The sequence below is a fragment of the Apodemus sylvaticus genome, chromosome 3, assembly GCF_947179515.1.
Source record: "Apodemus sylvaticus chromosome 3, mApoSyl1.1, whole genome shotgun sequence".
NCBI classification, from domain to species: domain Eukaryota; kingdom Metazoa; phylum Chordata; class Mammalia; order Rodentia; family Muridae; genus Apodemus; species Apodemus sylvaticus.
In genome coordinates this window covers 57,909,245-57,934,948 of record NC_067474.1, presented here as the reverse complement: position 1 = coordinate 57,934,948, position 25,704 = coordinate 57,909,245, and the positions used below count along the sequence as shown (strand labels likewise).

Sequence of the window (25,704 nt, the reverse complement as noted above, 5' to 3'; positions counted from 1 at the left end):
ACTAAAGTGTTTTAGGAACACAGAGGAGGGAAATCAGGGAAGGCTTCCAGGAAGAGGGAGGCCTTTCAGAATCCTTGACAGTTCCTGCATCCAGTAGTACTTTGTAGATGATGGCTGCTATTGTTAGTGTCTACATTCAGTTAAAGGTTTATTTTCAAGTGTTGGCTCTTTTAATTTGGTTAGTAGAGACAGAATGCTAAAGCCTGCTGGTTTGGTGATTTTTTTTTTTAAATTTTGAAAACAAATTTACCCATTTGTTTTGAGACCATTGTAGATGCATGTAGAGTAATGCAGAGGGATCACACGCAGCTTACATGCAGTTTCCCGCAATGACCTCACAGCTGGGCGTTGTGGCTGGAAGCCACGTCACTTCCGGAAGCAACAGGTGTGCTTCCGCTGCCTTTTCACAGTTTCATTGAAGTACTTGGACACTGTAATTTTTTTTTACTGTTGTCCTGTTCAGCAGGTGTTCAGCAGCGGTTTGTTGTTTCTCTTGCTTGTCTGTTTTTTTTTTTTTTAAAGATGCTTGACCATGGGAGGAGAGAGGGAGGGAGAGAGAGAGAGAGAGAGAGAGAGAGAGAGAGAGAGAGAGAGAGAGAGAGAGAGAGAGAGAGAGAATGAGAGAGAGGAGAGGGGAGGGAATGAGAGAGAGAGAGAGAGAGAGAGAGAGAAAGAGAGAGAGAGAAAGAGATCTACTCTCCCGAACTTGACTTCCTGTTACCCCTCTTCTTTGTTTTCATGGCCTTCCAGAATTGGTCACACATCCCCATATTCCAGCTACGGAAAGCATCTGAGACCACAAGTGTGGCCATGACACTTTCGCTGGCACAAACCTAGGTGAAGCCCAGCGCTGGCCTGAGGCTGGGGCAATTGTCTGAGCAATGTCTTCTCCTGCCATAACTGTGTGTCTGAGCTGAAGTGAGAGCCTGGCGCCTTCTGAGTTCCTCTCCCGCATATGCTCACACCACAGAGTCATATCACACCTGCAGGGATGTGGCAGAGAATGCGCCAGGCAGGAGAAAGGCCTAAGGTCTTCTTGCTCTGGAAAGGTTTGGAGTTCACAGTCCCTGAAGGTGTCACTGGGGTCAGGGTGTGGCAACCTGGAGAAGCAGGGCAGGCACAGAGGCGAAGGGGCAGAGAAAAACCCCAGGCTGCCTTGGGCCTCTTGGGTGTCCATTGTGCCACGGGTGCTTGGGGCTACTGGAGAACGCTCCTACACCCACTCCTCCCTCACTGGGACCAGACACCCCAGAGCAGCCAGCTAAGGGGGATGGGCTCATTTTGTCTGAGTCTGTCTCAGGGGTGCAGTCTGTCCCGGCAGCTGGTGCTGCCTGGAGAAGAGCAGGCATGCTGGCCACGCAGGCAGCATCTCTGGTCAGGATGCGAAGACATGAATGTGCTGCTCAGGTCCTCCAGGACATAGTCTCACTTCACCACTAACGTTTGAAAGATTTCTCTTAAAGACATTAGGCAGAGTGTAATCAGCCTGCTCACCACAGCTGAAAGTTAGCAAATTCCTTGATGCTTTTAAGCACACTTATCCCTTTATATAATATGTCATGATTTTTTTTTACAATTACATATTTTACAGTTTGCCTCAATCAGCATGCACATTGAACCGATTGGAATGTCTCTGAGTCCCCTTTAGCCTGGTGGCCCCCTTGTCTCTCTTTTCTCGACTTGGACTTCATTTCACGAAGATAGAAATGACATTTTGTCTTGTGGGCCAGTGATAACAGTAGAGTTCTCAGTATTAGAAAGGAATTAGAGATCATACAGCGAAAGCCCCCGATGGAAATCTCTAGAAGCCACTGGGGTGTTCCTGGGGAAGAACCCTGACTTCCCCAGTCTCCGGCTGTAGGCCAGGCCCTGAGGCCTCTCCTCTCCTACTCTAGCCTCCTCTGGGTAGGGGTGGAGGTGAGCAGGCCTTCAGGATGGGAGTGGGTGTCCTGTCTCTGGCAGGGCTCCCAAGGGCCATGTGAAGCCCAGAGGAGCCCAGCAGGTGTCAGGGAAGTCCCCTCCAGAGCCGGCTGAGTCACAGCCCCGACATCTTGTCCTCATGCTGCTCCCCACTTCTCTGCCCCTCTTCTCACGTGTCTGTTTCTTCTCTCCTCCATGCTATGGCAGTGGTGCCCGGTGCTGATGAGGCAATACTTGGTGCAGCCCCAGGCAGTCCTTTTCCAGGTAATTTCATAGGGACCCAAATGACATCGTGCACACTCTCGGGGCACGTGCCTCGGAGTCCGATGCCAGGAATCCCCAGCCTCTCAGGACTCGGTCTCCAAGTTGCTTCCCCTCTCCCACCCATTAGATCCCCACGAGCTTCCTGCAGGCAGGCAGAAAGGGTTTAGAATGGAAATATGTTTCACCCTGTCTCATCAGCCTTTCCCTCTGGCACTGGCTTATGGGAGAATGAGCTGGAACTAGAGTACCACGTGCTCACTCCTAGCTCTGTTTCTGTCTACCATTGGGCCAAGACTTCAAATGACAGATAAAAACGGAGAGACTCACCTCTGTTCCTCAGAGCTTCCAAAGGTGCCTCTTTGTATCTCTGTAATTCTAGCACTCAAAAGAGCAAGGCTAACCATGCACTGGGGGCCACTGTCACAGAGGGTGCTGGGTCCGGGCTGGTGGTCATGACCTTTGGGGTCTTGGGGGGATCTATGGTTGCCAGCATACGGAGTTTTGTCCCAGCTGTTTGTGTGGGACTGGGCAGTCTGTGAACCACTGACCTCGGTTACTGTTTCTTTCCGGGTCACGGGCGCGAACAGCAGCAGGGGCTCTCCAGAGAGGGAGCAGGAGCCTGACATGACAGCTTCAGACAGACTTTGAAGGGTTCGGAGAAGGAGAAAAATGGAGGACACAGCTGGGGTCTGTGACGGTCGGGAACTGGGGTGGCCAGGATGAGGTGATGTGCCCAGGGCTGTAGATACATCACCACACACTGTGACTGTGTGTGCCTTCCACACCACTCTGGCTGGCGTGCGGCTTCCCAAGTAACAGTGAGAAATGGGAGAAGACAGGCATTGCTCCTAGGAAAGAGGCAGCAGGAGTGCTCACAGGCGCGAGAGAGCTCTCTCTCTCTCTCTCTCTCTCTCTCTCTCCCTCTCCCTCCCTCCCTTTTTCCTTTCCTCTCTCTCTCTCTCCCCCCACTCTCTCTCCCACTCTCTCCCTCTCTCTCTCCCCCTTCCCCCCACCACCTCCCCCCCTCCCCCCAACCCCTCACCCCCCCCACCATCTTCCCTACTCTATTTCTTTTGACACGAGGCTTGTCTCTCTCAGGCCCTGCTCACCACAAAGGACTTGACTGAGTTGAGAGTTAAGGATTAGACATAGCTAAGTCACTCTGACAGAGTTCAAACGCAGTGTGGAGAACAGGTTAGACTGTGGTGCCACGGCCCAGCAGTGCTGTGGACGTGCTCGCTGAGCACGGAAATGACTGAGCTTCCTGCGAGCCAAAGCAAAAGGGATATATGATAGTTTCTAATGTTCTCATTGTTCGATCAGAGGCAAATTAACAACTCATTGTGGGAAATAACCTTTCTTTCCCAGTGAATTATGAGAGAAATGGGCAAGGAATTTGAATATTCTCCAGAGGTTAAAAAATACCTTTTATATGACTGTTTTCTTTTATTGCCTTTAATTAATGTACTTCCCCAGGGGCTTTAGCTAACACTTGTCAGGGCCTTGGCTTTCTTGTCAGCCTGCTGGGTGAGGATTGTAGGTGGGAGAAGGCAGGGCTTGTTTCCATATCACTAGGAACTACTGTCTTAGAAGTTCTTAGTTGCTTATTTTGTTTAGTTACTTTTGGGTGGTAGGATTTCACTGGGTAGCCCAGGCTGGCCTGGAACTCTGGATGCCCCGGCCCCAGCCCCCTGGGTGCAAGGATTAGAGGCATACATTATCATGCCTGACCTCTGGTAAATTTTTGAGATCTGTAGGTTTTATCGTGCTGCTGGACCATTCATTCATTCATCCACTCATTCATTCATTCAATAAGCACTTTGGTGGGCTGTAAGGAGATTCTATGTTCTGAAAGGAGAGAGACAAACAGCTGCTATAAATGGAGACGCTGTGACAGAGTGGGATACCGGAAGCCACATAGTGAGGGGTGGGGTATGGAGTCAGAAATGGCTTCACCAAAAAGCTATTTTTTGAGCTGGGTCTTATGGACAGTATAGAAACCTTTTTCTTACTGAGATGGGCCCTCCGGGCAGAGACAGAATGGGGCTTAGAATGTTGGGGGCACAGATAGTGCAACCATGTTTGTGGAAGTTCAGGAGATCAGTGAGAACATGGTAGCCCTTAAAACATCACAGGGCGCTCAGAGGACACACCTGGGAAACAATTGAATATCACATAAAAGACAGTGCCATGCTCCTATTAGAGAAAATTGTGCAATCCTACCAACAACAGAGGCTGGGCCCTGCCCGTTGGTGGCAAAGCTGTGAGAACCATTGCCCACCAGTCTGGTTCTTTACCGAGCTTCTTTCTCTTTGCCCTTTGGAAGCCAGTTGTGTTTCAGAATCTGGCATGGCAGGCCTTCCCCAGCCCCAGGCCTAGTCTTGTAAACCCAAGAGCTGGAGTGAGTCCATGCACTTTGTCTGACACAGAAAAAAAGTGGAATCTTGGTTTCTATCTGGAAATTTAAATACAGGAGAGGTAGGACATCTCTATCCACCACACTTTCTGAGATAGGCTCTGTCTCCTAGGGGGAAACGTAAACTTTCCCTCACAGATTCAGCTGCCAGCCATGTCTGCAAATAGAGTCCTAGAAGCTGGGGCCAGGGATAGGCATGAGGGGTATTTTGACTCTTGACTGACTCTTGAAGAAGCTTGTGCTCCTCAATTATCTTTGTATCCATGGAAGAGATTCGTCATGGCCCAGGTCCAACTGGTCTACCTTCGTGTCTACTTCTTTAGCTAGCGCCCCTTTCTGGTCTGGCTCCTTCATCCCCTTTGCCTCTCAGCTCTCCTCAGCCATCCCCACTTGAGGGATGGAGCCTGCTCATTTCACCTGAAGAAAAGCCTCTTCCTGATCATACCACGGCCTGTGAGAACTAATGGCTCTGTGTTTGTCTCCATATTAGATGGACTTTCTGGGGTTATACATATTTCTCTGGGAGCTTGTAGAGGGTCTTTTTGGTCTCATACACCTGCACACATACAACAGGGCCTAGCACAGGGGAAATGAATGTCTACTTACTGCACTCAGGCCTCCACTAGGGCAACACAGAAAGGAGAATGAGTGCTCATGTCTGAGCATTCAGAAACTCTAGAAGGAACCCCTTTGAAAGAGACCCTTGTAGAGGCATGGCTGCATTTGGCAAGATTTGATCTTAGATGCTTTCTTAGCAAGGTGGAGGCTAGGGCGTGATCGGCTCAGTACTTCGGGAGGAAATCTAGACAGTGACCTTTCCCAACAGCGCCATGCTACATGGGTTGCAGACATGCTCTTCAAATGCTGCTGTTTCTAACTCAGCAAAAACTGTACTTTCCTCTCTACTGCTGATGGACAAACCATGATTTACAAGTACGGCTCAGCTTTTCTGGGTGCGAAACCCTTGGCCTCTGTTCTATTCCTTCTAATCCCATGACCAATGAGCTGGGATGTAGCTCAGCCGGTAGAGTGCCTGCCTGGCACGTATGAAGCTTTGAGTTCAATCCCCGGCATGGCAGGAAATTGAATGTTATGATCTGTGCTCATTAGCCAGCCCTGGGGAGGGGAATGTACATTTTCAGATACATAGCAAGTTTAAGGCTAGCCTAGGCTATTAAGGCTAGCCTAGGCTACCTGTAACCCTGTCTCAAAACAAACAGCCCTAAGAAAACAAACCAAAACCACTTCAACTTCCAATAGTTGGAACAAGTTGTTTGGTTTCATCATTGCTGGGTTGGGCCTCACAGTCGGAGAATCATCAGGGTAACTCTCAAGATGCTGCGGTAAGATGACCCGTGTTTGGATCCTGGCTGTGGTACCCACATGTGGTGTGGCTTTGGCTTCAAGCCCATCTCATTTCTTCTGAAATGGAAGTCTCAAGCCTTTGTGTTGAGAAATGGAATACCACAGCCCCTTGATGGGCAGAGCTTGAGGCTGAGACGGGAAGTCACAGGTGAGGCCTGATACATAGCATTCTCTAAAAATTGGAAAGTACTTTCAGCGCAGGCCTGAGAGCCCAGTGGAGCTGAGAGGGATGGACTGCAGACTCAAGTATCCTGAGGGGTTGCTTGCTGAGGACAGCTCACCCAGAACCCTGTGGCCTTATCAATCATATTCCAGAAAAGGCCGATTCCAAGACATGTAGCCAAGAATCCCTAGGCCCATAGCAGGCCCAAGAACTCCAAGGGAGAAGCCAGGCTGGGACCGGGTCTACTGCACAAGGGAGCACTGGAGAGCTGCAGTAATTAACATGGTGTGCTATTGGCACAGGGATAGATAAATAGACCCATGAAACAGAATCCGGGCTGGAAAACCATCTGTGCACATATGGACCCTTGATATATGGGTAAGGAGATGTACAAATCAGCAGGGAGAGATGGGCTCTTAATAACCAGCAAGGGGCAACTGGTTATCCATTCAGAAATGGGGAGAAGGAAGAAATTAGATCTTTACACCAGACACAAAAATCAATCTCTGGTGGATTAGAGGTCTAAATGCAAAAGGCAAAGGCACCTAATATGGTCAGCTTCAGGTCCTGATCAACCCCCTGGGCTCATGCATGGTCTCATGAGAGAGATTGAGGCCTTGGGGTGGGGTACAGTGATGCTTACACAAGGTGCCCTGTCACAGTGAGGACAGGAGCAGGCCTAAGCCATCTTCCTGTCCCACCTCAGTGCTTCCTTCTCCAGAAAGTCTTTCTTGGTGACCATTTTTCAGGAGACATATATCCTACTCCACCCCTGCCAAGCGGTGCCTCAGAAATAGCAACAATCATTTTCCCAAGTACACGAGGCGCTCCCAAATCACAGGCTCTCTGCCTACTCTTCCTGCTTGCCAAGTGTATCATCTTGGGATCTGACCTGCTTTGGCAAGGCAGGATCCTAAGAAGCTCCCACCAAAACTTGGTGCACACAGCCGAATTCTTTGGCTGAAGTATTTGCAGTCAGGTTCAGGAGGGAGGCAGAGGCGCTGTTCATCCTTATAATGTAGAAAATGTAGTCTTTGCTGAATGGGAAGGTTCAGGCTGGTATCTTTTCTGCCTTCCCTGGAGGCCATGCTGAAATGGCTTCAATGTCAAGGAAATGACTCATTGCATGCAGGCTTAAATTTCACGAGTGGCTTAAAGAGAGGGACATGACTCGGTGCCCAGCGCATGCACTGCCTTGGGTTTGATAAATCTGACATCTATACAGGGAATATTCTGCATGCAGGTGACTGTATGCTTCCAGAATTCAAAGTCACTCATCAAACTGTGACTCAGTCTGCTCTATGTACTGAATTGGAACTGGGAACTTGTGGTCACCCAGCTCCTGGAGTGGGATTCTGCCTGGTCTACTGTAGACACAACCCTCCTCCCCTTTAACCCCAATTTGTCCATCTGTGAAATGAGTCTGGATTGGATGATCCCTCAAATTCCTTTTGAACACTTCTTTCTGGGGGTCTAAGAGTCCCCAAGCCAGAAACCATGCTGCCCCCACCCTTGGCAAGTAGACTCTTATTTCTGCCTTGCTTGTTTGGTGCCCCCTGTGGCCTCTGTGGCTGAGCCGGGGAATCTGCATCTTGGATTTGGCCTCTGGTGATGCTGTGTGTGCTCCTGCCCCCTTCTCCACCAGGGAACAGCAGTTGGTTCTGGATACATGCACTGCTCCACTGAGCTGCATCTGCCCCTACAGCCTGGGTTTCCCGGAACCTCTGTGGACAGGCCACGGCCTTGCATCTGATCAGGGTACCTCTGGGCTCCATGCTGAGATGTCTGCTTCCTCTTTCAGACCACAGAGTATTCAGCTATGGCTTCACTGGCTGGGGGCCTGGATGACATGAAGGCCAACCTGACAAGCCCCACCCCCGCTGACATCGGGAGCAGTGTTCCAGGCCCGCAGTCCTACCCCATTGTCACAGGTGAGCATACCTAGATGGAGATTTGGGGGTTGTTGGGGAACAAGAGTGAGCTAGAGAGAGAGAGAGAGAGAGAGAGAGAGAGAGAGAGAGAATGGGAATATGTGTGCGAGGTGGGAAGCTGTTCTTGGTGCTTTTGAACATGACTGTCCTCTGCTCTAATGGGGTTTGGTGGCAGACTGCTAGGGACACAGGCTGTGGATGAGGTGACATGGGGGCACACTATTTCAAGTCACTGAGAGAAGATGGATCATACTGCCAGAGGGGTCCCTGTCGTGGGGCCAGGTCTGGAATTTCTCTCTCTCATGAGTCAGGAAAATCTGTTGGTTGTCATTAACTTCCGGGAGTGGAGGGTCTATTTGTAAGACAGCATTGGTGGTTCAGATTTCCAAGCAGAAGCTGAAGACAGAAGGATTAGGAGGTGCTGGGCGTATGCCAAGCAGCTGTCTTTCCTGGCAGCCGCCATTACCACCATCAGTGTGAAGATTAAAAGTACAGGCCCTCTGGCTGACAGGGCGGCTCAGCAGCCGTGTGCTGCCCAGCATGTGCTGGGCCTGAGTTCTATCCTCAGGATGGACCCCACTTGCTGCAGGGTGCCAACCTGTTGTGTGTCAGTCAAGCAATCTCCAGTGAGTTGTATCAGGATTCCAGCTGTGGTTTTCTGATGTGTATGCTGGGAGCAGTGATGGCGATTGCACAGACTCTTGTGATAATGGCTGCATTCCCACCCACGAGGGGCTTGGGCTCTTGCCTAATCTAAAGCAAGCATCCAGTGAGTGAGTGTGTCGGTTGTGACTCCTCAGAACCCCCTCATGCTGTCACTGCAGGACTTGCTGCTGCAGGGGGATTCCTTCCTCCAGCCCAGCGCCATGGAGCCCTGGAGCAGTCCCTACAGCCAGTTCTGGGAGGGTGTCTCACTCAGGAGGCCGGAGGCGCTCCAGGATATGGGATGTAGAGATGGTGGAGGCTCCTGGGCTATACTTGGTTGGGAGCTTGGGATCCAACCAGAGATGGCAAGGTGTCCCTGTCGGCTGATGGACATAACCTGAAGGTAGAGGCAGAGCCAGAAAATTCACTTGTGTTAGAGTTTGCAGAGGAAGGATGAACGAGGCAAGATCTGAGGCCCAGGGTCCCCTACGTGACCAAACTGGAGGCCTGCCTCTGAAACCTAACAGCTAAGTCAGCACAGGGCTCAGGCTAAAGCAGCTGAATCCTGTTTGTTAGTTTGGGGACCACATGAGAGTCAGATAGAACAAGAGTGACTTGGTCCTCTATATCTAAGTTGGGGCACAGCCCACAGTTCTCTGAGACTCAGGGAGGAGGTGTGAGGAAAGGGTTCCAGCCAGTGGGCTCCAGTCAGTGAGGTATTTCCTGAGGGGTTTCCCTGTGGGGTTCACCAGGGGCCTCAGTGACAGTGTTCCCACTATCCAGCTGCAGACGCCTAGCTCAGATGTGCCCACTCTGTGGAGAAAGGGACTGAGTTAGAGCCACCTGCAGTTTTCTGGAACCCTTGTGCTTGCTCTCAGGGAGCCACAGACAGCCGAGGAGGTGCGGGGAGAGAAGGGGAGCCAACCTGAGTCAGCACAGCTTCAACTCTTGTCCCTTCACTGTCTCAGCCCCTCTGCTGTCGCTCAGGGGGACACTGAGAGGTGGCCACTCTTACCTTCATTTCCATCGCATAAGTGAAGACACAGTGTGATTAAATATGCTGCCTGCGATTACAGCCGAGGCGAGGCTGTGCCACACCCCAGCAGGGCCTGTGTGCTGTCACTGTGCCATGAAGACTGCCAGAGGGGCCCGTCCAGGCCTGGGATGTCCTTGCTGTGCCCTTTTGGATGCTCTTCCATCCATGGAACGTCTCTGACCTCTCAGGGTCTCTGTGACACTCAGATGAGATCCAGGAGGAGACCGCACGGGAGGGGGAAAGGTTGGAGCAGGATTTGGGAAATGGGTTTGGGCACATGTTCATTTAGGTGACTAATAGTTCAGTGAAGACCAAGGCGACATCTTGCCTTGGAAATGAGAAGCAGGCTCCCTAACCAAGGCTAATCTGGGCTTTGGTAAATCTAACTGGACTTTGTGGGGCTTTTAGAACATTTGAACAAAGACTTAAAAACAAAAACAAAAACAAAAACAAAACAACAGCTGGAGAGATGGCTCAGTGGTTAAGAGCACTGACTGCTCTCCCAGAGGTCCTGAGTTCAATTCCCAGCCACCACATGGCCACTCACGACCATCTGTAATGAGATCTGATGGCTCTTCTGGTGTGTCTGAAGACAGCTACAGTGTACTTACATATAATAAATAAATAAATCTTTTAAACAAAACAAAACAACAACAACAATAAAACCTAGCTTTCTGACTTCTCAAAAACTTAAAAGAGCTGGTCCTTTGGGGCTGTGCTGCCACCGGTTGTGACAGACCAGGGCTCAGTGGCAGCAGCCCCTGCAGACAGGTTTCCATGGTTGCAGCAAAGGCTACCTCATTCACGTTAGAAGTTGTGCAGGGAAAGGATTGTGCATTGTCCCCAGATCCAGAGCTGCAGCTGAAAAGGCCAGCTACAGGCTACAGGGTCTCAAAGATCTGCAGAAAGCCATACAGGGACACACAGAAAGTCACACAGGGACACAGGAACACACAGATTAGATAAGCCCTGGAAGAAAGATTAGCCTGAATTGACTTGGATTTCTTCATTTGAAAGTTACATGACACACAGGAAAGGAAAATAAACATCCCGACCACAGTCAGCGCTGTGCTTAGTCCTGAAACATCAGTCAGTAAGGGCAGGGCGGTGTGTGGCAGTGCGCACGTGTGATTCCAGGGCAGTGTGTGGCAGTGCGCCCATGTGATCCCAGAGTCAGGAGGCAGAGCTGGAGGATTGGGAGTTGGAGGCCAGCCTGGTCTACATAGGAAGACCCAGTTTCAAAACACAAGACCAGGCATCCAAAAAGGAAGAAAAGGAAGGCACATTCTAATTGTCAGCCTAGTCGTTAGCTTTCTTATAAATCAACAATAATTAGCACAATAGAAGACTGAGAGTTCAACAGCAATATATACAATACCAGAGAATAAATTTAGAACTACAGTAAGTGACACAAAAGAATCAGATGCTCATTCCTAGACTGACTGTCAGAGAGAGGTCTGTCCACTCCCCAAGTAACCTCTTACCTTAAAGCAATCCCAAGTAAAATGCCAACAGACTTTAAGAAAAATTGTCAAAATGGTGATGAATGCTGATAAATACACATTCAAGGATAGCTAGAGATGTTCTAAAGTGAAGAATTAAGCAGAGCTGCTAGGACATTCCAAAATATACCACCAGGGGCGAGATAACTCAGCAGATGAAGAGCTTGTGCCAAGACTGATCTCTCTCTCTCACACACATTAAATGTAGTAACAGTTTAAATAAAAATAAAAGCATATGATAACTCTATAGTAACTACAACTATTGTAGAACTGAGGTTTCAGACGCGTGGCCAAACTGGACAGTGGAGAAATAGTCCAGATATATGTGTTCAGATCCTCGCTTCACTGTCTCTATGGAAACAAATAGGCTAGGATAGGTATCAGATATGCTAATTAGCCAGATTTAGCCATGACACACTACAGTTTATATCAGAATATCACAATGCACCCCATAAAGATGTATACTTATGTATTATTTAAAACAAATTCCCACTTAGCCAAGACTTTAAAAAATAAAGCTATAATAAACCAGGACCAAAAAAAAAGGAAAAATTATAATTCTAGGGTAGAAAAGTCCTTTAAAATGTTTCAAACATAAAAGATTGAAAAATGTAATTAAAATGTAAATCTTTTTGTATGTAAAAACACCCAAAAGCAAAACTAGGGTGGGGTGTAATATAGATGGTAAACATTGATTTGTTTAATATATAAGGAGCTTTTGTGTACACACAAAATATTGCTAGGCACTATTTTTATATGTGTCTGTGTGTGCCTGCTTATTTGTATTGTACCATATGTGTGCAGGTGCCCAAAGAGGCCAGGAGAGGGCGTCAGACCTCCTAGAACTGAGGTTACAGGTTATTGTGAGTTACCTGACCTGGGTTCTGGGAACCAAATCTGGGTTTTCTACAGAAGCAACAAGTGCCCTTAACTGTTGGGCCATCTCTGCAGCCTCTCTATAAAAGGCTTTAAAAAAAAAAAAAACAAATAAAAAGCTAAGAGCATACTCTTGCAGAGGAACTGAGTTTGACTCCTAGCACCTGTAACAGGTGACTCACAACCATCTGTAACTCCAGCTCCAAATCTGACACTTCTGACATCTACAGGCACTTAACTTGTGTACACACACCCTATGAAGACACACACAATTAAAAATAATTAAATAAATATTTTAAAAATAATAAGAAAAATGGTTTGTAGAAAAACTAGGCAATAATGGGTAGTTTATTGGCAAAATCATAGTTTTATTGCCTCAAAAGTGTATGGGGAGATGTACCCCCATCTCCTTACCACAGAGCTGCCAATTAAAGCGGCCGTGATATACCGGAACTGAAACCATCAATTCTGGATTAAGTCTTGGTGTTGGAAAAGACACAGGAAAAATATTTTCATGGATTTCTATTGGGATATATAAATTTATGTAATTCCCTTTGGAGGGAAACTTGACAATGTCCTTTAAGGTTTTAAATACATTTAAGTTCACCCACTGACTCAGAAGCTCTATGCTCATGTTAAGGAACTTACTCTATAGATCTGCAATGATGACTTTGCCTGTCATTTGCAGTGGCAAACCAATAGAACCAAAGCACACCCCACACAGAAATCAGCTAAGTAAGTTAGGGTGCATTCCCACAGGCAATACAGTGCTACTATGATCGTCAAAAGGCTGGAGGGAGGGAGGGGGAGGGCTCAGTGGTTAAGAGTGCTTGCTGTCCTCTCAGAAGGCCTGGCTTCTGTTCTCAGCACTCAGACCAGTGCCTTACAATCTCCTGACGCTGAGACCACAGCACAGGAAATCTATGCTCTTTTGTGGCCTCTGTGGGTACACACACACACACACACACACACATACATGCACACATGCACACACACACACACAACACTCATACCTGCCTACATACACATGCACACATGTGCACACGCATGTACACACATAGAGCTAGGGCTGGAGCAATGGCTCTGTAGTTAAGAGCACTTGCTATTCTTTCAGAAGACTCAGGTTCCATTTCCAGCACCAGAGCTCACAACTGCCTGTAACTCCAGGAGCCTCTTCTGATCTCCATAGGCACCTGCATGAATGTGGTATACGTGGAGACAAGCAGGCATACACATACACAAGTGACAATAAATCTTTATTTTTTTAAGGAGTACTAACATGAATGTCTAAGACATATATTTGGTTAAAAAACAAATTATAGAAGAATAAAATATGATCCCACTTATAAAAATTTAATACAGTATTATTAACACAGTTAGAAATTTGTATTGTCATTAGTTAACCCAGAGCTGACACACAGTAGACAGTCTCATGCACGCACATACCCTCTATAGCAGATGCTTGTGCACGAATGTTCAGTAGGAGGCCTCTGCACCCCTTCCTCCATCTTATGGGGTGCTGAATTCCTGGGCTATTACAGTGGGGGTTCCATTTTTCTCTCCACCAAACTCTCTTTGTGTTAGCAAATGTTAGCTCACACATACCACTTATATTCTTGATGCCTGTTTACAAGGAATGTAGCCTGATGTCTTGGTCACCTTTCTATTGCTGTAATAAGACACCATGATCAAGGCAACTTATAAAAGAAAGTGTTCAGCGGGCTTATGGCTCCAAAGGGTTCAAGTCCATGACAATGAACAGGCAGGCAGGTGGGGGGGGGGCAGACTTGACACTGAATCAGTAGCTAAGAGCTCACATCCAGACCCACAAGGCAGAGAAACAGAAGCTAGGAATGACACGGGTTTTTGAAACTTAAATGTTATCCCCGGTGACACACCTCTTCCAAGGACACACCACCTAATCTTTCCCAAACAGTTCTACCAACTGGGCACCAAGCATTCAAATGTGGAAGTCCATGGGGGCCATTACCAGCCAAACCACCATACCTGTTTTCACACCTACTTTTAAACTAAATCAAAACAACACAATGCCTGAACTATGTATGAAGCAAAAGAAGAGATAAATGGTGTGTATTTGTAGATATATTCTGAAAGTCCACACCGTGGGACATAAAAAGGTGGCCCAGGAATTTCTCCATGCACAGAACACGTGGATGAAGAGATGGGGACGGGGACTCATGTGAGCTCATCCTGGCATTATGGTGTGTGTGTGTGTGTGTGTGTGTGTGTGTGTGTGTGTGTGTGCAGGATGAGGAACTCCTGGCACAGCTCCAAGTGAAACTCAACAGCTGCGACCCTAGAAAAGTCGATGTGTGTGGAGACTGTGGAGACCACAGGTTCACATTTACGTGAAAATGAAGTTTAGTTCCAAATGACTGAAAACAGATTTCACCTACTTGAATGTTTTGTGGGACTGGGCAGTAGCCAAAGAAAAAGAAATGTGGTCTGTCTGTCTGTCAGCCAGCAATGGCCCTCATCATTGAAAACCCCACAAATGCTCACTGTCGGCCCAGTCTCCTCCCTCACTTACTTCAGCCTGTGTTAGTAGCTGCCTGGAGAAGCTCAGAAGTCCTAAGGGGGGTGGAAAGGATGGGGGTTGATCCGTCAGGGCCTTGGTCCCTCTTTCCAGGTTGCAAAAATGGGGGAGGAGTACCTGAGTTACCCTATCCTTGCTCTTACACACCGGGCAACCCAAGAAAAGTCTCCTTGGAGAACAGTCAGTTTCTCCACACCGTTTATATGCTGCATTAAATATTAAGCTAAACCCTGCTCTGCCGTCCAGGGCCACGCTTCAGAAATCGCTCACCATTTGCAAATTTGGTGACATGGCCGGCCGGTTCCTGCGCTGTCAGCAGTTTGGGCCTGTCCTGATTGGGACTAATTATCTGCAGGTGTGTCCTTGGGCCACAGGCCTGCTGATGGGGCAGCTACCCGGTTTGCCTACAAGAGAAGATGCCAGGTGGGGCGGTGCTAGGCTCCTCGCTTCTGCCTGCCTCCCCACTGGTCAAGGAGCTGACAGTCTTGTCCCCAGCTGGGCTCACCTGACCTTTTGCCTTTGAGAACAAAGGAGTTAGGCCAACATATGCCCTCGTGGTCTCTTCCCTGGGGGCCATAGCTTCGCATCAGCAGACTGGAATGTCAAGACACTGAGGAGGGTCTCCTTTGGCCCAACAAGCGTGGGAGGCTCTTTGTGGTAGAGGCCTGGGCCTGGGCCCTGAGGTTTCTCTGGCATTTCTCCCTCTAACCCTCAGAGGCCATTCTCAGTCTCATTCACAGCAGGTGAGACCCACTACAGCAGAGAGCAGATGCCAAGTCCCTGAGTCTCCAGCCCTGCCTGCTGCCTGTTATGTTTGGAGCCTCAGTACCACAAACATAGCCACCTAAGAAAGCAAACGCTCCTGCCCTTTGGATCTGAGCAGACGCTAGGGGACAGGAACAGGAGACAGAGGTGGAGTTGAGTCTGGACTTTGCCACTTACATGCTCTTATTTTTTAGGCAAATTCCATGTCCTCTCTAGGCCTCAGTATTTCGTCATGAAATGGGAGAATAGCCATTTTTGCTGCCTGCCTCCTATGTTTGGGATTTCGTTTTGTTTTTAATTTCTGGTTTGTAATGCTGATGACCCCAGCAAGACCCACTACACACAGGACAAGTGCTCTGCGTGATGGCATCTATTGGTATTTGGCCTTTTGTGAGGATCGCTTGAGTGGTCCCTGCATAGTGCTAGCATGTTGCTTAGCACCTATCTTAATACATCTCTTGGTTCTTGTTTGACTGAGTCTTATACCTCTCTCCTTGGTGGACAATGCAAGGACTCTTCCAGGCCCAGCTCACTGTGGGTGGAGTGTAGGGAGGAAAACCCTCCTGAGAACCCTCAGAGGGTCCTCATCCTGCCTGTGTAAGCCGACAGAAAGAGGGTCAGGACATCTGCTGTCAGGACATCACCGGCTGAGGGGCAGTGGGGACAGGAGCCTGAGTGCAGTCAGGGAGGTTTTGGTGTATGTGTGTGTTGCAGTTCTCTGTGTGTGTATGTCCACGTGAGTGTGAACACGTGTGCATTCTGGCTCACGTGTGCTCGTAAGTGTGGAGGCAGTAAGTTAGTGTTAGGTCTTTCCTGTTCCTTCCCTGCCTTATTTTTGAGCTAGAACTTTTAACTGTGCCTGGAGGCCGCCCTGTGAGTGGTGCTGGGATCTGCCCATTCCGCCTCCCCGCACAGGGATTACAGATGGACACTACACACCCTTTAAACACACACACAGATATTGGGGGTGAGATTGGGTCCTCAAGCTTGTGCAGTAAGGAATTGCCACCTGAGCCCTCTCGCGGGTTCCAGAGAAACACTAAAACCCTCTCCCCTGCTTTTGATCAGTGAACCCAGGGACTTGGGCCCATGGGGCAGTGTCAGGGTCCCTGGTGGGGGGGAGGGGACCTCCTCATCCTAAGTGCCACTGCCGCTTTCCCAAGGAGGCTTCTTGCTCAGATGTGCCTGCTTCCCAGGAGCTCAGGTTTCCTCTGGCTGGCCGCCAGGCCGCTCTGAACAGCTGATTGTTCATCCTTCCACTGGGAACACCTCCTTTGACCCACTTTTTATGAGACTTTTGGAGGCTCATCAGACGCAGCTAAATACCTCTTCCCTCAGAGTGCAGTCATAATGAATAATGAACGCAAGACTCTGAGAAATGTCTGTGTGCCCAAGCTGCTGAACAGTGCTGGGGGAAATAACAAGAAAAGCTCCGACATGGGCTGGGCCACCAGCTTCCTGTGGGAAACACTGGGCTGTTGAAGTTTGTTTTCTGTATTGGAAAGAAGAGGTGATATCAGTAGCAACTCACTCCATGGGACCTCTGGGGACAGTCTCTCCCCTCACTGGGTGTGCCTGAGTGCTAGGGCGTGTGTGAGGGCAAGTTTACAGTGAACATAGAATGAACACAGTGTGCTTTCATCGTGTCAGGAGCTCGAAGAAAACTACCAAGGGGGGAGAGTCTGGAAAGACTGGGTACCGGGTGGTGCGAAGCAGAGCCTTCCCCAAATGGTAGCATTTGATCTGAGACTTAAATTATGAGAATTTGGGGGATTGTCTTGGGTTGGGGAAGAAATTTCTAGTGGAAGACACAAACCCAGAAAGTGTCCCATGAATGTACACACGAGAGAAAGAGGCACCTGCAGGGTGGGGCCATTTCTCAGTTCCCTCTCTGTGACCAGTTGGGCATAGCCTATCTAATCCAGACCTTGGGTGTTCTTAGATTTAGTAGAAACTACACCAGCAGGGTAGCTTGACTCTTCACATAGCCCCGGACAGTTCTTTATCCAAACTTGCTCCCTTCTGCTGCCAGTGATCTTACTACTACCACGAAGGCAAAGAACCTTCATACAGTACTGTGCTGGAAGCTGCCTCCAGGTGCTGTGAGCTTACAGACCCAGGCATTGCCCCTCAGATCCCTCAGCTTGGCCTGGAAGTCCATCCCAAAGGTTTTTTTGATCTGCACAACATGTTTTTAACATTAAAAATATCATCTATCCTTTTGAAGATCAGAGAAGGATCCAAATGTCCACCGGGAGGAGGCAGATAAAGGAAGCAGAGAGTCGCTCCCACAGCAGGGCAGCACGCAGCGGTTGCAAAGGATGAGGAAGCTCACGGTGGCCTGATGGGAAGCGTGTGTGAGCAGGGTGCGCATGTGTGCAAAGTGTGTGTGCAAGGTGTGTGTGCATGTGCATGCACACATGCAACACAGCACGCGTGTGAAGCGCGGAGAACAATCTGTGGCATGGGCTCTTGTCTTCCACCTGGACAGAGGTTCCAGGGCTTGGATTCGGGTCACCGGGTTTGCTTGGCATGAGCCTTTGCCCACTGAACCACCTCCAGCTTTCCATTTACACTTTTAAGCTTTTGAATGCGGTCTACTGAGCAACTACCAAAACAATTTAAAAGTGGCCCTTTAAAAATCAGAGGGTTTGATTTAAAGATTAAAACACCTGTCTTGAAAGCTTGGTAGGCTCTTTCCTCTCAGATCAACATGGGGAACCTGAGAAGAGAAGGCCTCTTTAGAATCCTCAGATAGACCTGCCTAGCCCTCCAGTTTACCCGGCCTGCTGCCCACCCCCATGCCCCTGCCAACAACTGGGTTTCCAGCCCTGCCTACTTCCACTGCTCTGTCCTTTCTATCTTCTTTAATAACTGCAGAGTATCCCCCCTCCCCCTGCCAGGAGACCCTTGCAATAGCAGAGAACTCTTTCCGGACACTACCAACCAGATGATGCTGAGATTAGATTGCCACGCACAAAAATTCAACACCTGAGACTGGAAATGCTCCTCTCTCCCGAGATACGGGGCCATTTGCCTTCCAGAATGATTTGGGGGCAAATTCAGCTGGATTTAAAATATTCATTTCCACACTAGTAAGGATGCCCACAGCAGTCGATGCTTGGCTTCTCAGCATCCCAGAAGTTGGGAATCTTAGTATTCGTAAGACCACTGTGAGGCTCAGAGAAGCGGAGGTCGGATGGTTGAAAGCCCAGGTGAACCACGCGCATCTCTATAATTAACATGCACATTGAAGAATGGATGCCGCTTTCACGCTAGCCCAGTGTTCCCAAGAACTATTTGTTGAACAAATGAATTGATATTTGTGTAAAGTGTGGTGTCAATTAAAAAAAATAATTTCATCCAAAAGTTCTCTATGCGTTTCTGACCTTGTATTCCGTAGGATAAAAATAAACGGAGCCGGATGGCCCTCCTGGTAATGCGCTCAGAGATTTTTCACACCCGCAGGCAGCTCGGAAGCAGACCTTTCCAAATAGCCTTCCAGCGGGTCTCTGGGCCTCCAGCTTCCCAGGCCACCCTGCTGTGATCCATCCTCCTAAAATAGTGATTTCATTAGCTGGTTCTCCTGGTCAGAGAGCACCCGGCCCTGCTCATTGTCTGGAGCAGGGGAAAAACTCTCCTGACTACTTTGTAGAGGTTCTGCCATGTATCATTCATTCACACATTCATTCATTCCTCTTTCCGTCAAGACTGGGCTGTCTTGTGTGTTGGGCCCGAGGACCCTGGTGCTCCTTCTGTCCACAGACTCACTCTGATGAGGGAAGCAAATATGGAAACCTGTCTAAGGTGAAGCAAAGCAAAGAGATTGTGTCAGGATCCTGGGGGACCCTGTGTGCATATGGGCGAACGGCAGGGGGCTAATGTGGCTTCTCTTTGGCCAGGAATTTGAGGAAAGGTTCTGTGCAGAGGCAGTGTGTAAGGGAAGCCGTGTTTCTCTGCTTTCAAGATTGCTTTAATCTTTCATCACCTCTGTCTGTCTATCTGTTTGTCTGTCTGTATGTCAACAGGTCTCGTTATATAGCCCTGACTAATCTAGAACTTACTATGTAGAACAGAATGGCCTTAAATTAGAGAGTGGGCAATCTTGCCTCTGCCTCCTGAGTGCAGTGCCCCCTGCAGTACCCCCTGCAGTGCTCCCCTGCAGTGCCACCATGCCCCACTCACCATCCTCCTTTCTTAAAAGTGCAGATTTTTTGTTTAGTTTGTTGTGTTTGTTATTTGTTTTTTCAAGACAGGGTTTCTCTGTGTAGCCCTGGCTGTCCTGGAACTTGCTCTGTAAATCAGGCTGGCTTTGAAATCAGGGATCTACCTGCCTCTGCCTCCTGAGTGCTGGGATTAAAGATGTGAGCCACCAAAGCCAGCTGAAAACCGGGCATAGCGTGCACACCTTTAATCCCGACACTTGGGAGGCAGAGGCAGGCAGATCTCTGTGAGTTGGAGGCCAGCCTTGTCTACATACCAAGTCCCAGGACAATCAAGAGCAGCGTAGAGAGACCCTGTATCAACAGTTTCTTTCTAACCAAAAATAATCCAAGATCATTGTAAAGGTAATTCCAGAGGCACAGAAGTACCTAAGGCATCTGTGACTGACTTCCTGCACATCATTCCTGACCCGCTGTAGAATGCAGGTGTTCGCAGAGTTGTACTATGTGACTTTCCAGAGTCTTATCTATGCATTATAAACACACACGACATTGCATGCATATGGCTGATTACCTGTAATTGCTTTAGACTCTGTATAATGTTAGCTCTCTAAATTTTTTACTTCATATTTTTATGGAGGCTCTAACCTATCAGTGAGTGAAGAATGCTCCTTTCTAATGATGTGGGCAAATCATTGTGGATTTTTCTCTGGCAAGACATGGGTCGTGGGCCATATCTTCAGGGACACTGGGTAGATGGCTCTCAGTTATTGAGGCAAGAGGACAGTGGGTAATCTTGTCACACTCAGCTGGCACAGGGCTGCGGGGTCTGTTCGCTGCCTCCTTACGGGCTCAGTACTATGGGGTGAGGATACGAAGTTGTCAGAAGCATGGGGAAGCCACAGTGGAGACTGCTTTAGATTGGCCCCCAAGAGAACAACTTTAAATTTTTTTAGTCTGACTGATTTTTGTGTGTACAGGTGTTTTGCCTGCATGTATGTCTGTCTGTGCACCACATGCATGCCTGGTGCCTGCAGAGGCCAGAAGAGGGTATCTGATACTCTGGAACTGGAGCTATAATAGTTGTGAGCCAACATGTTGGTGCTGGGAATTGAACCTGTGTCCTCTGGAAGAGCAGGCAATGCTCCTATCACTCAGCCATCTCTCCAGACCCCAGGAGCTTAACACTGAGTTCTCTGAACACTGGACAGGCTGTCTCTGGAGCTAGCCACACATTCATGCTTTGGGTCTCCCCACCCCTTTTTCTTTGAAACATTATTTTCATCCTACTAAGAGTTCAAGAAAGCATCTGGGTTCCTTTATCTGGAAGTGGAAGTGGTTTTGTCCCCACCCCACCCTCAGGCCTCTGCCGTCCTGCTTCTAGTAGCGTTGAACCCTGAATCATCACAGGACTCTGAGCACAGCCTTCCATGTCCAGGAGCACAGCGGCTGAAAGTTGCGCACAGCCATGGTGCTGCTACAGACTCCAGAGCAGTCTGCCTGGCTTTGGCTTGCAGCTCGGTAACTCGGGATTAGGTGGCCTCTGTTTCTCAGCCGCTTGTGTGTGAGCCGCAGTTCCCTCTAGACACAAGGACCTTAATACGAGACTAAAGTACCAGAGGAAACAGCTCTAGGGAGGAAACATGCATTTCTGCCCTCTGCTTCAGTGGCATTGCTCCATCATGAGGAGAGAACATGGCCGAGAAGAACAGGTCTCACCATGGCAACCAGGAAGCAGAGAAAAGTGATACATGGTGAAGACAAGGCAAGACACACCCCAAGAACTCAGGGGACACACGGTTTACAGCGAGGCACCATCTTACCTCCTTTCTCCATCTCCCAATAATGCTATTGTTGATGAATTCATCAATGGATTCATCCAGTCTTTGGCCAGAGCCCTCAGGAGCTAATTGTCTCTGGAGACGACATCATAGATGCCCTTGGAGGAAGGCCCTGATATCCTAGGTATTTCTCAATACAAGCGATCAGATAAGTAAGATGAATTACCATGTGATTAAATGTGTTAATACTGAAGGGCACAGCACTCCCTCTCGCCATAGTTTAAGTGTTGCTTTGAAAATCTGGAATACAGGAAAGCAGTCCATGGCAAAGGTAGGCTTTAAGGTCTCCACACAAAGAGATGCTGAGTGGAGCCAGGGACACCCGGTTCTCTATTCTAAATATTCCTGTGACTTCTGGTTGTTGCCATAACAAATTACCTCAGCCTCCGTGCTTAAAACTCAGAAGCCTAGATCAGGCCTGTCTTTTTGTCTCCTTCCGGTTGGCCACACCAGAGCCTTTGCTTCTGCTGGGCTCCTGACTAGGGTGCTTGTGTTGACTGCCCAGCCGTGGTAGGAACCAGCTGTGACAGGCACATCGGATCTACAGGCTCGGCTCCCGAACTCCTAGGAACTCTGAGAAGCTCTCACCCCTAAGCGTCACTTTTTCATATCTTTGAAACGGAAGTCACAATCCCAGCCCATCTTACCGTAGGACCCTAGCAAGGTATCCCTGGAAGATAAGGCAAATGTCCCATAAACTGTAAGGATGATGCTTTTTCTGACCAATCCACAGAGACTCTGTCACCCTGCCAGTACCCAACTCTCCAGGCTTTACCCCTAGAGGGAATGTAGAATCCAGTCCTGTTAAACACGTCCACCCTGGGGCCTAGAAACCAGCTGACTCTCCGCATGTATCTTCAGCACGGATCTTTTGGGAGAGTCCCCCACCCCGCAAGTATTACTTTTCTCAAGAAGCCCCCTCCCTTCAACTACCCCACTCTGAAGTGTTGCTCCTGATCTGGGTCCTGAACTAGGCCACCATTATGCTATTATCCTATCGACCCTCCGTTCACAATTCTCTGAGTCCTGCTTAACTTTCTGTGAGATTCCACACCTTCTCTGCTCCTTCCAATGCAGCCTGATGCAGGCCTTGAGATACAGTAGGGACTCGGGAAGTGGAAGACAAATGGATAGATGGGCTCTTATGATTGGTTGTTCCCAATCGCCCCTCACCCCACCCTTCTAGGTCATTGTCAAGGTTATTGATATGATTCACACACTCACATGCATATCTTCGGTGAGCAAAGAGCCACATTAGATTCTAAGATATTATCATAATTATTATTTCTTCCCAGATCCATTGGTTTCTACTATCTGCTGCTCCACTCCCCACCCTGCTGCCAATGTTCCAAGCTCAGGAAAAAAAGCCTCTCTAATTTATCTCTGTTCACTTTTATTTTCGTTATCTGAGGCTGGAGGACCGCTACCCTCCGAGAATGCCTATGAAGGCCTGCTAGAGCTGCTGCCAGCCTGAGTCTTAGGGGTGCCCTCTGTCTGTTGGCTCTGCCTACCCAGAGAAATGTCTCCTTTTCCAGACTCATTAATCTCCTTCTATGCCTTTATTGTGCCACATCCAGGATGGGATCGCTTGCCCACCTGGAGGGAGTTAGTAATCTATAAGGACTCAGAGGAAGGCCTTTGCTGGCACAATTTTGAATAGCCAGAGACATGCCTAAGCTAGGGACTGCTCAACCTAACGTCACCCATAGGAGGGAAAGCACACACTTGCTTCTGATGCGCTTTGTGCCAGGCATGGCTCTAAGACGTTTGGTTTGTGTTAACTTGTCCTGTCTGAGTTATCCTCATTGTCTCCGTTTCCCTGAGTGGTAGCAGGCACAGGGGAGGTGCATAGGACCTGCTGAGTGTCACAGAGCTTGTGAGCAATGGAGTGAGGATCCAAATGGGCAGTCAGGTTGCAGAGGTCACACACCCGACCACGGAGCCTCTCACAGGCCTGCTGGGCTTGTGATAGACAGGAAGTATGGCAGAGGAGATCTCGGTGGAACAGGTGCTAATGCAGGGGACAGAGTTACACGCAAAGCTGAGGGCAGCCAATGTTCCTTCCATGCCGGAAAACTGCATTTGCTATTTTTCTCATCCTTGTAACAAAACGCCTGCGCAGAGTAACTGAGGGGAGGCTAGGCTTACGTTGGCTCTTCATCTTAGGAGGGTTTCGATCTGTCACCATGAGGAAGGCAGGCAAAATGTGTGGCTGGTGGGAGGAGGGCATGGGACTTGTGGGTGGACCCTCCTGAGATCCATTCCTGGTGAGCTCCTTCCACCAGGCAAGCCGTTCCTTCTAAAGCCATGGGCTGGACCTGAGCATTCAGAACATGATCTTGCAAAGGAACAGGTCAGACTCAAGCCACAATAGAAACATGGGTCCTCTACTTTCTAGCCTTTTGGGGGAGGAGGGGTCAATACACGGTTTCTCTGTGTAACCTTGGCTGTCCTGGAACTTGCTCTGTAGACCAGACAGGCCTAGAAGTTATAGAGATCTAGCTTCCACTGCCTCCCAAAAGCTGAGTTTAAGAGTGTGAGCCACCCCATCCTGACTCCCTGGATTCTAGCATGTTCTTACTCAGGCAAGAGCATCTGGAGAAGTTCAGCAATCTCGGTGTGCTTAGTTAAGCCCCAGAGGGCTTTCCCACCCAACTGGCTGTCATCCAGTATGGGGAACCCAGGCCAACAAAGCCTAAACTTTGTTTGTTTGTTTGTTTGTTTGTTTTGATGGGAAAAAAGCAAGAAAGAAATAATTGTCACTCTTCTGTCACCTTCCTGGCCAAGCCAGAAAGGGGCATCATGACTGCTGGTTGGGCTATCTTCAGATGAGTCCTCAGTTCTTCATCTTTGAGCTGAGAGGACTTCCTGATCCTTTCACCTATATCACCTATATCGCCTATATCACCTATATCGCCTATATCGCCCGCTGGTTGAGAGGATAAAGGCGGTCAAGTGAAGGAGCGGCCTGTGAGGGGTCAAAAACCCCCACTGGCTACCCTGAGAGGGATGGCGGGGAGGATGGGGAGGTGGGGTAGGCAAGGCCTTCACTGATAGAAGCCTTCAAAGTCTTTTAGACTCCAATCTCTGTGCATGACAAAAGTGATTGAATTTGGGGGTGGCATGGAAGCGCCAAGAGAGGATCAGGAGTGGCTAAGGGTGCGCTAAAGGCTCCAGGCAGTGATTCCAACAGCAGGATGGACCAGGGAGATTGTAGCATCCTTTACTACTGGGAACGCCAACCATGGCCTTGCTGACAGGAGCAGCATTGATGAGGATCGCCAGTGTGGGGCTAGGTCATGGCAAGGTTCCCAAGAGCTCTCTGGATAAAGGCTCCCATAGGAATCGCCCCCCCCCCCCATCTGGCTTCCACATGTGCTTCCCCATTCTCCAGAACTCCCAGTTCTGGTCTTGGAGGCCTGTTTCAGCTGCTCCCACCGTGTGTTCCTGGGATAAGGCTCAAGAGTGCCCAAGGCAGACAGATACAAGGGGCAAGCCTCTCTCTCTGCGACTGGAGCTCACCTGCAGCAGAAAGTGACTGGCCGGCCACGGCACCCTCTCTGGTGAATCCCTTCTTTGACCTTTGTAATTATTCCTGTTCCGTCTCCCCTCGTGTTTTTCCCTCCCCGCTTTGAGGTGCTCAACTCCTGCACCCTCTCCAGGGTATTAAGGATGTGAGTGAAATTGATGACCAGGATGTCTTGGGTCTTTATGATGATGAATGACTTTCACTGCCAAAGCTTTTATTGTCTGTGATTTGGGGAGAGGGAGAACTGATATATCAAGGCTGCCTGTCACACCATTTAATACAGTTATAAATCCTGACGTCACTAACTGGTGGTCAGAAGCTGGAGAACTCCGCCGGCCTCCGCTTTGCAGAGCCTTTATGGATTTTTTCCCTCTCTCACTTCTCTCTTTGCTTGGCTGTCACGACTGTGTTGTGGGGGATGGGCACCGTGAGGTGTTGATTTTAAATAGCCCAGGGACACTCCAGAGAGGAAATGGGATCCCTTCCCTCACCTTCAGTCTCAGGGAGGCCAATGAAAAGACTTGGGTTCGAAGAAGAGCAAGACATTCCTCACTGGGACAGTTCCTAAAGCCTACGCTACTCTCTCCCCCTGCATACTGCCTGTGCCGGCTCTCCTGGTGACTGAACATCTGCTGCCTGCCAGGGCTCCTTCCCCTAAGAAGAGAAACAAGGAAAGAGTTGACTCTAGGTTTAGAGAAGGAGAAAATGACCCTCAGTTTACAGAAGGGGAA

General features: G+C 49.0%; 1 protein-coding gene across 4 annotated transcripts in view; it reads left to right on the top strand.

Moving 5' to 3' along the window:
- Positions 1–25,704, top strand: part of Pax5 (paired box 5) — a 187,195-nt gene that overhangs the window by 96,339 nt on the left and 65,152 nt on the right. For all 4 annotated transcript variants that reach the window (XM_052176398.1, XM_052176400.1, XM_052176399.1 and 1 more), the window contains one exon: positions 7,930–8,059. In XM_052176398.1, coding sequence (XP_052032358.1) covers positions 7,930–8,059 — 130 coding nt within the window. The remainder of the gene's footprint in view (positions 1–7,929; positions 8,060–25,704) is intronic.